This window comes from Palaemon carinicauda, chromosome 42, assembly GCF_036898095.1.
Source record: "Palaemon carinicauda isolate YSFRI2023 chromosome 42, ASM3689809v2, whole genome shotgun sequence".
NCBI classification, from domain to species: Eukaryota; Metazoa; Arthropoda; class Malacostraca; order Decapoda; family Palaemonidae; genus Palaemon; species Palaemon carinicauda.
The window spans coordinates 53468679-53481512 of record NC_090766.1 but is presented as its reverse complement, the minus strand read 5'-3'; the positions used below and the strand labels follow the sequence as shown (position 1 = coordinate 53481512).

General features: G+C 36.7%; 1 protein-coding gene across 1 annotated transcript; it reads left to right on the top strand.

Annotated features, from left to right (window-relative positions):
- Positions 1–1739: 1739 nt before the first annotated feature.
- On the top strand, positions 1740–11524 carry LOC137633329 (venom protease-like). Its single transcript, XM_068365577.1, has 10 exons — positions 1740–1875; positions 4588–4678; positions 5942–5977; positions 6132–6234; positions 6504–6648; positions 8998–9134; positions 9253–9413; positions 9774–9869; positions 10323–10483; positions 10870–11524. Exons 2-10 carry the CDS (start codon positions 4627–4629, stop codon positions 11035–11037), a joined length of 1059 nt encoding a protein of 352 aa, XP_068221678.1. The 5' UTR covers positions 1740–1875; positions 4588–4626; the 3' UTR covers positions 11038–11524.
- The last annotated feature ends 1310 nt before the right edge of the window (positions 11525–12834 follow it).

Sequence of the window (12834 nt, the reverse complement as noted above, 5' to 3'; positions counted from 1 at the left end):
CTATATAGTGAAGGGCAAGTGTGCAGTTATATACTGTATATTCTATATATATATATATATATATATATAGTGTGTGTGTGTGTATGTATATATGCATACATATACATATGTATACATGCGTATATGCACACATATATATGTATGTATATGTATATATATATATATATATATATATTCGGTCACGCTCAGCCTCATCTCCAGACGTATAACTACTCGGTGTCTCCCCGTGCCTCGGGTAGTGGGAGAAGAATAGCAGTGACACCCTAGTGAGAGAAGGTTGGAATAGTTGAATCTAGGAAATTGATTAATTGATTGTTTTTGACTGGTCGTGTACACTAGGGAGTGTTCGACCGGGCTGTGTCCGACCGTCTGAACGCAATAGAGTCAACACCAAGGTCAACACGATCCTCGCTTTCGACTCTTGAAATAGGAAAATTGATCTCTAACGGGATTTCCCACCCTGCCATTATCCGTCGTCTCGTGAATCATTCAAGAAGGGCTTTTCACATTAGGTAATAAAAGCAGAGAATTCAATTGAATACAGATTAATTCAATACATTAATCACAATAAAACATTGGCTAAACTGAGCTACTGTGTGAGGTTCGTACAGAATTATTATCTTCTTCTTCTGCTTTCTCTACATCTTTTCCCCCTTCTATGTGGGGTCGATGTTTCTGGTCAGCTTTCTCCATCTACCTCTGTCCCACACTTCATCACCGGTTAATCCCTTTGATCGAAGGTCATCCTTGATACAGTCCACCCACCTTCGCTTTGGTCTCCCTCTCCTTCTCGTTCCCTGTACCTCCATTTCCATCATTCTCCTCCCAATATACTGTTCATCTCTTCTCATGGCATGACCGTGCCACCTCAGTCTACTTTCTTGGATCTTATCTGATAGTTCTCTAACTCCTGTGGTACCCCTAATGACTTCATTCCGTATCTTATAGAATTGTTATATTATTTTTTTATGATGTTTCTTCCCGAATACGTACGAGTATTGAACGATCATCTAAGCCGAGTCAAATGTGAAAGTTCTATAAGGGAATACATAAGCAAGGCCTTCTTCATGAGGCTCAATACTACACAGTACTCTAGAAGTTTTATTCCAGCTGTGAGCAGGTTGTGGAATGATCTTCCTAATCGGATAATTGAATAGGTAGAACTTCAAAAGTTCAAACTTGCAGCAAATACTTTTATGTTGAACAGGCTGACACAAGTCTTTTTATAGTTTATATATGAAATATCTGTTTTAATTTTGTTACGTTTTTTTTAAATATTTGATTCTTATTATTCATTACTTCTCATATCATTTATTTATTTTCTTATTCCCTTTCCTCACTGGGCTAATTTTCCCTGCTGGAGCCCTTGGGCTTATAGCATCATGCTTTTTCAACAAGGGTTATAACTTAGCAAGCAGTAATAATAATAATAATAATAATAATAATAATAATAATACAAAGTGTTGTGGATATTTTCTCATAGATATACAAATAATTAAATGGATATTAATAAATGTTTTATATGACAATGCAAAAGAGATTAGATTGACAGACAGCAAAACTGTAAAAACACACACACACACACACACACACACATATATATATATATATATATATGTGTGTGTGTGTGTGTGTGTTTGTTTGTGTGTACTAGTGGAAGTTTTATCCACGAACACAATCATTCTCGTATAATTACTAGTAGAACAGGTTACGCAACTCCTTGGAAAGTAAAGTTGCCAGATACTGCCAACTGGAAAATCATGAACGGAAAGGTATCCGGAGACTGGGACTCCCCAAGTTCAGGCCAGGCAAATACGATTGTGTATTGTGTCGAGTGTAGAACGTCTCCTGTAGAAGCCTCTAAGCAGGGTATAGGTATGGTAATATTATTCTTATTGTATGAACTTATTCAAGAGTGTATTAGTGATAAGAGATATAGGAGAGCCGAAGATGAAACTCTATATATCTAACTTTAAATTTGAAAGGTGACTTTTGTCTCCTCTCTGCTTTATCACAAGACTGATTCTCAGGTGAGTGCAGAAAGCTATTCATAGGAAACAACAATGAATTCAGCAGTTAAATGACTAAGCAGATAAAGAAAATAACTCGCCATAAGAACCTTTTCGAAAATTGTTTAAATACCTAATAATAAAGATTGTGGCCTTCGTACTAAAATTAGTACCAATAGTTTACCCGTGGCAGAGCAGAACTATGTGCTTCTCCGTTCAAGGGGAAAGGAGGTGGAAGGCCAATATAGTTATTGTAGAGAATCTTAAAGTATTTCAACAAGACTGTGAAATTGAGAGATGGCAGTTTCAACTGCCTCTTTTGCAAGTCAATGCTTGAGAAGTGAGTAGGCTGATTAGGATACTTTACTTTAAGGGCGGCTTCTCTGGTCCCACACAGCAGGGAAACCCTATTCTCTAGAGCAGTGGTTCCCAACCTTTTTTCTGTCATTTGCCCCCTGCACCCAGTTCAACCGTCCAGATTTCCCCCTTCATGCTCCGCCCAGCCCTCATGCCCACTCGCCTGCCTCAGAAATGGGCATGATATTCCAATTCTCCCCTTGAATATCATGTCTTTGAGAACTGATATAATCATAACAACAAATTGCCGCACGTACTATGAGGACATTTTCCGCTTGTTTTAGTTAGTAGGTAGTATAATTATTTCCCCCTCTGGAAGCTTCAAATTTCCCCCCAGAGGAAATTTCCCCCAGGTTTGGAACCACTGCTTTAGAGGACCTCCACAGTCATTTTTTTTTGTTTATTCTAAGACATTCAGCATTTCACACCGCACATAGCTCGTTTACTGGCAGGTCCAATATCAAAGCACTTAGAGAATAAGAAAATCTTCAGTTACCTCTAGAAAGCCTTAATATCTAAAGTCTTTCGGATGTCTAGTGGGAGCTTATTATGATTTGTAGACAATGTTGATTTGCTTATCAGTAATTACGACCTACATTCAATAAATGTGTTAATATTTGTGTAGCATTATACCTGAGTGGGGATACCTCAACATAGTGAAAGGGTTTGTGTATCGCCATGATCAACAAAGCTGTACTAGTTTGGGCCACCCATAAAAGGCAAGTTTGCTGTTAGCTATCAGACGAAAGTCTCCTACTATCATTAATCTGCAGATGGCCAGCGTAATAATGCAAATGTCCTAGAACCATATGCTATATATATATATATATATATATATATATATATATATATATATATATATATCTCACAAAACCAAAAACTGCAGCCGTTTCTAGTCTGCTACCGGACAAAGGCTTCAAATATGTCCTTATACATGTTTGGGGTATGGCCAGTTTGCATGGTTCTAGGACATTTGCGTACTGGACGTTTGCGTCCCGGACTGTTGTGTCCCCGGACAATTGCGTCCCCGGACATATGCGTCCCGGATATTTGCGTACCTGTATGTGTGTTTTACTGATTCTATAAAGCTTTTCATCTTTACCTTTACTCTATACTTTTACACAGTAATTTTATTTATACCTTTATCCACCCTGAATATGCATATGTTTTAATAGCATCAAATAATTTAGATTCTTAATTCATACTTTGGCAATAATTATACCTATAGCCATACTGGACACGAAAGAACATATATATAGACATCAATATTTCATTTGCACGTTTTATTATCTTATAAAAACTTTATAAAATGGAAAATTTTTATATATACTGTATGTATATACTACAAATTTTCTATATATTATATATGTATAAAAAGTTTAGGTTATTTTTTTTTAATAACGACTTACGATGGCTACTTTTAAGTTCATACCTAAAAGGTATGCATGTTATGAGCAACGTCTCGTAAGAAAGATAGTCTACTTTCCTTTTTCTCCGCCACAGATTCTTCTTTCAGTAGGGCGTCAATTAGTTTCCAAATGGAGGGGTTATAGAATTCTGAATTGCGTTATGCCACCCTTCTAAACTATTATTGGACCTCGGCAAGTCATCAGCTGTTCGGTCATGAACATTCCACGATGAAATTGAGAAAGTTGGTTGAATCCTATGCCCACTCCGAGAACTGAGGTTGAACTGCCGTGAATAAAAAGTCTCTTCTGCTTCTAGAGAAACCAGGAATTGCTTTCTAAAGGTCTACGTAAATACAAAAGTAAAATCATAGATGAGTACAGTAATTCTAAGTTTTGTACCTCGGTGGTTTTATGCCATATATCTTATTTACAGCAATTAGTAGTTCTGCAATCGAGCGATAACATGCATACATACATACATAATTACATACATATATCCATGCATACAGACATACAAAGAGACAGAGTTACTTCCTTATCTCTTAACAAATATTACCTGGTCACTAAAAACAAGTACAGGTACGCAAATTTCCGGGACGAAAAAGTCCGGGGACGCAATTGTCCTACCACCATATATATATATATATATATATATATATATATATATATCATATATAACAAAATCCATCTATTTTTGCCAACTTCATTCAATTGAGAATTAGACATGCTCTCTATTTTCTACAGAGAGATTTGTTAAAGCATTTTTGTTTTGTGTAATCTATGTCAATGTAAGTATTTGTATGTTCCTTTAGGTAGGGACTCCGCGCCAGAAGAGTTCCAGACGGAAGAGCATGAAGGGATTGGGAGCTTTGATTTGCCTTTGGGTGGCTGCCTCAGCACAGAGTGAGTACAATGTAGATATTCCCTCTTTTGATTTTATTTTTTATATTCTATTCCCAGAAGTTAAAACGTATCATCAAAGATTGCAAATCTTTACTAAATTTATCATCACAGTAATATAGAAATATGAACTATAGTCCATTTCTTTTAGCGATGCATATTTGCACCAACTCGCAGCGGTGCCCTTTTAGCTCGGAAAAGTTTCCGGATCGCTGATTGGTTGGACAAGATAATTCTAACCAATCAGCGATCAGGAAACTTTTCCGAGCTAAAAGGGCACCGCCGCGAGTCGTTGCAAATATGCATTGCTAAAAGAAATGGACTATAGTGTACATTGAATTTTCCATTTAACCTAACCTAACCTACCAACCTAACCTAACCTTAAGGCATAGTTCCATAGCCCTTGCGGGTGAATTGCGACTGAATTACGCACCAACTCGGAGGGAGTGGGATGTAGTTTCCATCCTTTGATTTTTTGTTTGTTATTATTTTCTATTTTTCAGAAATCAAAATGCATCAGTACGATATTGCAAAAGCTTTTGTAGCTATATGATCACAATGATATAAATATATGAACTAGTCGACGTAAACTTTTCAATTTAACCTAACTTAACCCACCAACCTAACCTAATCAACAAACCTAATCTCACCAACCAACCCAACCTAACTCAACCTAATCAACCATCTTAACCTAATCTAACCTAACTAACCAACCAGCATACTTAACATAACTAATCAATCTAACCTAACCAACCAACCAACCAACCAACTTAACCTAATCAACCAACCTACCATAACCTAACCTAACCATCCAACCAATCAACAGAACCTAACCAACCAACCAATCAACAGAACCTAACCAACCAATCTACCATAACCTAACCTAACCAACTTTCCAACCAATCAATCAACAGAACCTTACCAACCAATCTAACATAACATAACCAACCAACTTACCTAACCTAACCAACCAACCAACTTAACCTGGCCAACTAACCTAATCTCACCAATCAACCTAATCTACTTAACCTAACCAACCAGCCTAACCTAACCTAATTTAGGTGATCACTAATTATAATTGACTTAAATATTCATAGGAATATTTAATAGCCATATCACACTAACATTAACATTAAAAGATATGATGTTAGTTTTAAGGTTTGTATGTTAGGTTATATACATTAAATGTTAGCTTTTGACCAAGTCGTGTTGTTTTCCCTTCCAACATGGGCTTCATCAACGACTCTTGTTACACCGGATGGATAGACCCAGAAACCTGCACTTTGCCATCCGGAGAGCAAGGTTAGTAATATCTCCCTAATTTCAATTGTGATTATCTTATTTTCTTACTACTGAAACGAATTTTGATATCATTAATTGATATTTCATATCTCGCCATTATTATTAAACCCATCATATCGACTCCAGATTTCTTACTTATATTTCACTATCAAAGGGTCATGTGTGCCGTGGACCGCCTGCCAGTCCTACCAGAGTCAGATCAATGCAGGCAGGGGTAATCCGGAAAGTGCCAACTTCCTCAGGGAAAGAATTTGCCGGTAAGAAGTAAGACCTGTTGAGTGCAGTACAGGACTCTCCAAAAACAAATAATTGTATTCTAGTCTTGGGTAGTGCCATAGACTCGGTACCATGGTATTCCTTTCCGCTCTGGGCTACTCCTTGGTCTTGTAGCATCCTGTTTTTCCATCCAGGGTTGTAGGTTGGCTAGTTATGTTAATAATGATGATAATAATAATAGTAATAATAATGATAATAATTAAAAGAACTCCTTATAATTACGAAAAATTTTATCCTTTTCTCCATTCAGTTTAGACCCACCTGATGCCTGGTTGTGCTGCCCCATTGGCCAAAGCACTCCAACTCGACCGGCAGTCTCTGAATTGCCTTCACAGGTGACCATACCTGACGAGACAGAGTGTGGAATACCTCCCAATAAGAGGACCTTCAATAATGTAAGTTTTAGATGGTTTTTGGTTAATATAGGTTTTTCAAAGAACAGGTGTAAAGATAAATAAATTTAATTCATTGTTTTGTGTTGACAAAATAAAAATGTGGTAAAAAAATCTAAAATTCTTGGCAGTATTCGTGTAACTCGTGAATTCATTTCATGCATGCGCGATCCAATGACTTATTATCTTTCGCTAATGATATACAGTACAAAAAAAGAAGCTCAGTCTATGGCTGTGGTGGCTTATTTTAAACGTCCCTGCCTGGTGATCAACCTGACTGGGGTTCAGGTTCACTCAAGCGTGATAGTTTCTTGTAGTGTCTGCAACTTCACCATACTTGTGATCTAAGGATGGGATGTTTGGGGGAGTCTATAGATTTACCTGGGGAGTCATGAGCAGGCATTGCCTGGGCCTAGCTTGGATGGAGAGGGGGCTTGGACAATGATGAAATGTAGATATAGTCAGTCTCTAGGGCATTATCCTGTAGGCTAGACCAAGTTGTGAACTTGTGGGCTAAACACCTTTAAAGAATATCCTTAAATATGCAATTTTACCCAAGGGTTGAATATAGAGCTTGCAATGTATGTTTTATCATTTAAAACACCCTATAGGTGATATGAATTGAAGACCGATCATAGTGTTCTCAAAAGAAAAATGATTTCAGCCTATTTCTTTTCCACAGGCTGATTTGTTCATTAGAAATCGGCTATGCTTTAATGTAAGCTTATGATTTCAACTCAATTCTTATTCCTGACACCATTTTAGATTCCTGATTGTATCTCCGGTAGCATAGTCAAAATTGCAAAGTCAGTAAGGCATGTTAGCCAATGAGGCAAAAAGAGATTTGATCATTACTTTCTTTCACTTTTTTTTTTTTATGTATCAAAGCCAATATAAAATGGACTGGCCAGGTGTATGAAGTTGTGTTTAAAAATTAGAGGTCGCTGAAAAGTGGTAGAGGTAGGGAGCAGGGTAATGTCCTATAGACTGAGCATACAGACATATGATCATGGCACATTTCCCTCTCTAGCAAGCTAGGGCTTAAAGGATCCCCTAAACCAACTATTGCTCAGTCACAAGGAGAATGAGACTGCAAACACTTCTAGAAGCTATCGAGCTTGAGTTAATTGTTAGACAGGGACATTTCCAATAGGCTACCATAATCTAAAGCCTAAAACGAAATCTAGCACAATATTGAACTACAAATGTATAGTGATCCTATAATTATAATAACAAGTTTTGTGAGATTTGCATAGCAAGTCGTTCTAAGAGGGGCATGCATATGGACATTAGCATAAATACCTGAATACACACATATGTATATGTATATATATACTGTATGAGTGGGACTTTGTACAGTATCTATGCAATGAAAAACTCTCCACCACGTGACACAATTGGTAGTAATTCATTCAAATTACCCCTAATGAGTCAATATGGATAAATATCAACACAACATCGTGTTCAAATAGAAATAAATTTCTACCTCATACTTGTCATGTGGTGGGCCGGGGAAATCGGGTAAAACTCGCTGGTAAGAGACTGATGTCTCGCCAGGTAAATCCTCGGACAGCTACATTAGTGTCAGGTTCGGATTTCCTTTTATGGCCTCTCGTGGCATGGTTGGTTTCGACCTGGCCTTTCATTAGAAGGGCTAGCGTTCGATCCCAAGTATGAGGTAGAAATTTATTTCTATTTGAACACGATGTTGTGTTGATATTTATCCATATTGATTCATTAGGGGTAATTTGAATGAATTACTACCAATTGTGTCACGTGGTGGGCCGGGGAAATCGGGTAAAACTCGCTGGTAAGAGACTGATGTCTCGCCAGGTAAATCCTCGGACAGCTAGATTAGTGTCAGGTTCGGATTTCCTTTTATGGCCTCTCGTGGCATGGTTGGTTTCGACCTGGCCTTTCATTAGAAGGGCTAGCGTTCGATCCCAAGTATGAGGTAGAAATTTATTTCTATTTGAACACGATGTTGTGTTGATATTTATCCATATTGACTCATTAGGGGTAATTTGAATGAATTACTACCAATTGTGTCACGTGGTGGGCCGGGGAAATCGGGTAAAACTCGCTGGTAAGAGACTGATGTCTCGCCAGGTAAATCCTCGGACAGCTAGATTAGTGTCAGGTTCGGATTTCCTTTTATGGCCTCTCGTGGCATGGTTGGTTTCGACCTGGCCTTTCATTAGAAGGGCTAGCGTTCGATCCCAAGTATGAGGTAGAAATATATATATATATATATATATATATATATATATATATATATATATATATATATATATATATATACACACACACAGTATACATCAATGCATCTTTATTTTGTCCATTTCACTCCAGCCAGGTGCCTGGCCATGGCTGGCAGCTATAGGGTCAATTCACGAGACAAGAGGCTTCAGGCCAGTGTGCGCTGGGGCTCTGATCACGCGTAGACATGTACTGACAGCAGCCAGTTGCTTCTCTTACCAGATCAACAAGTAAGTTCCAACCATTGTTTCTGGGTCATCTTAGAGAGATCGCTAAACAGAAGATATTGAGAATAAATGGTGATCTTATAGAGAAGTTAAATAAAACTGTCTTTTCTCATGCAAACAGCTTTTTCGTGAGGCTGGGAGAGTATCACATCGAAGATGATAGGACAGGCGAACAGCCGCAAGATTACCGGATAATGCTCTACAGCACGGATCATTACAACAAATCAACACATGAAAATGACATCATGATCTTACCCCTAGATCGGGATGTTGTCTTTACAAGTGAGTTGGGTAACTTTGTTAGTTCTTTTATTGCCTACTGGACCCTCTATAAAAATATTTAATGTATACAGTACATTTTTGTAAATATCAGGAAAACCTTGTATATGTTTTATTTCTAAAAAAACATTTTTCCTTGATCTCTAAGAATCTGGAAGCATTAAAGAACGTTTTTTTTCATCTACAGTGACATTTTCTTGTCGGTTTTTCCTAATCATGATTAAGAACAATATTTAGTTTAAAACCAAATTAATTAACATCACATATACTTAAATTTAGGTAACCAGAAAGAAAGGAAAGTATAATTTCTAAATGTACATATGTGCCAGTATGTCTGATTGCAAAATTTTCTGACATTTGCAGGTGAGATCTATCCAGTTTGTCTTCCTTTTCCGTTTGTTGGCAAAGACTTCACAGGGCAATTCATGACGGTCGTTGGTTGGGGTAAAACTGTTTTCGGTGAGTGATAGGAAAAACTAGTCAACCTCGAATGTTTTCTGTCTAACCTAATCCAGAAGCCAAACTGTAATTGTAAGGAAAGCGGCCTATTTTGAAAAAATAATCACTGAAGTAGTCTTAAGCTTTTTTCCAATTCTGTTCAAATACTTTGTAGTTGAATTCAGATAGTAACCATTATGTGTGTAAAATATTGGACATATTACTTGCAGGCTTTTTTTTTCTTGCAAGAAAATACTGTAGCACCTGGGGGCTAGGACATGCTGTCAAGAAAGCTCCCCTGTTCAGAGAGAATCTTCGGGTAATCTAACCGAACCAAACCGACATATGAGGTTATGCTGCCTCATTTGTCATGACACTTAAACTCAAACTGTTGTCACTGAGCTGCTCTACACAAACTAGTCCTTCACTAGAAGGAGATTTTATATTAATTTATGCCATTTGTATTTATTCCAGCATCTGAAAGTTCAAAAGTGCCTCTCGCTGGCACTGTGCCAATAGCCAATCAATCTACATGTGCCGAAAATTACAAACGCATTAAAACCAGAACCGGAGGTGTACTACTAATTACTGATAAACAACTCTGTGCTGGTGACAGTAAATCAGATGCTTGTAATGTAAGTAATGTCCTTATTTGTAAAGTTTCATAGTGCTAGATATGAAACCATTCTGTTTTGTTGCAAAGATTGATAAGGAACTGCCTGATTATAATAAGATTTTGCGAGTTACTCTTGCATCAAAGTTATTCAGATCCTCACTTAAATCACCAGAACATATAATTCCATATAGTGGTTAAACCTTTAAATAGTATTTTTATAGAAATGAGAATATAATCAGCATATTACAGTCTAAAACTGGTCTAACTAGTTTTGACACATTAGATTCAGACAAAGATAAGATCTATGAAGTTCCTTACTGACTGTTGTAGATATTTATCCAATGATTCTTTGCTAAGAGTTTTACGAATATATGTAGTGAAGATGCTCTTCTTGTCCTTTGGCAGGGTGATGGCGGAGCGCCTCTGAACTACTACAGTGTAGAGAAGGATAGATACTATGTGATGGGGTTGGTGTCCTTTGGCATTGGGTGTGCTCATCCGGACTTCCCTGGAGTGTACACTCGTGTGTCAAGCTACCTAGATTGGATCAAAAGGAGTTTGAATTTGAAGTGATGGAAATTCCCAATAATCATTGAACATAACTGTGGTCTGTTTAATGTAATTTGTTGAAGAAAGTAATCAACTTTGTGGAACGCTAATGATTTGCTTCCCCTGGACTTATAGCATCTTGCTTTTCCAACTAGGGTTGTAGCTTAGCAAATAATGATAATAATGATAATAATAATAACAATAATAATAATTTGAGAGTATTGCTGCATTGGGAATCTAAAACTTTAATATAATACAGCTACTTTATTTGCTATATGTTCAACCCCATTTGATTGTTTTAGATAAGACGAGCTCAATTTACCAGTAGGTTTTGTTACTACTCCTGCAAGATGTGATGTGTTACTGTAAAGGAAATGTGCCTAAAATCTTGTAGCTATGATTGAAGTCATGTATTTTCAAATTCTCTAAATTTTGTTTTACCTAGGAAAAATAATGAAAATCCCTAGATAAATATGCACTGTGTTGTATTGTCAACATGATGTTACAATATTGGCTTGTTTCCTTAATAGGTCACCTAAGTTTACGTATGTCTAGCTTATGAATGCATTGCTAGTGTAAAAGTTCAATTTTTCTTTCTAGAAAGGAAAAATGATTTCCAGCCATACTCGCCACAAAGCATCCATAGGCAAAGGTGATTTGAATTAATTAAGATTATGGTGTTTGGTACATGTCCCATTTCAAAAGAGGATTATTAAGAATGAGTGAAATTGTCGTTGGGTAACACCATCTTATTTGGAATGCTGGACCAAATTTGACAAAAATAAAGGAAAGACTTTCTTTTTTTAATATAATCTTTAGATTGTTCAAACATGGTCATGGGGCCTGGGTGGGTTACATTAAGTGTTCAATTCTTTACTCAGGGATGTGAAGGAAAAACTGGTGAAAATAATGTGCTCAAGGATAACATGGCTAAAGTCTATCAATTTGATAAGCAACCTTCCTCATGCAGAGTAGATTCAGATTTATGTAAACATTATGGCCAAATATGGCCATACAGTTCTCATGTGTATATATCAAAAGAAGATCTTAATTAATCACAAACTTGTAAGTGCAGCAAGGTGGGGCATGTGATTAGTTATGCCAATAGGCTTCTTACTAGGAAAAAAAATCTAAGCAACAACCATGTTTTGATAAGGTTTCTGGTTATATTATTGGTACATGTCTTCTCTAAATTTTCCACATAATTATGAGCTTATTATGAGCTTCAAGACTCATTGAACACTTTTAATCTTGAACAAATGGAGATAACAACAATAACAAGGAAACCAAAGGGATATTATGAAAGGGGGTTATGATAACTACCTTAATGTTGTATTGTACACATTTTGAAGTATACAAAATGTGTTTTGCTGAAACCCAGATCTCTTTACTAATTGAAGTTAGGCAGACTGATGACTTGGATGCTGTATATAAAGTGGCCCTTACTTGGCTTTATTTTCTTTGGTCTTAGAGATGAGGATTGGGTTGTAAGACTCCCTTTGCAAATTCCTAATTCTTTTTTAGAAATTATTGAATTTCAACTTCATATTTACAAAATGAAGTATTCCAATGGCTACTTAAAACATCTGCAAGTTTAACTGTTATGATAATATCTAGTACTACATTCCATCATAATAGGCCCCTTTTGGATGTTTTGTAATTTGTCTATATCTCCTTTAATGATAGACCAGACGGGATAAAAGGTTCTCTTTATCATATTGTCAGAAAAGTAAATTTTGTAGTTTGGAAGTAGTTACTTTTGCAGTAATAAGGCAGACAGGATTGATACGAATTTGTTATAGGATAGAAAATTAAACACCA

Bases quoted from the DNA above. Each gene is read 5' to 3' on its own strand.
- LOC137633329 (XM_068365577.1), top strand. From the start codon at position 4,627: ATGAAGGGATTGGGAGCTTTGATTTGCCTTTGGGTGGCTGCCTCAGCA. The intron at 6,235-6,503 runs GTAAGAAGTAAG...TTCTCCATTCAG, and splicing joins CTCAGGGAAAGAATTTGCCG to TTTAGACCCACCTGATGCCT. The intron at 10,484-10,869 runs GTAAGTAATGTC...GTCCTTTGGCAG, and splicing joins GTAAATCAGATGCTTGTAAT to GGTGATGGCGGAGCGCCTCT.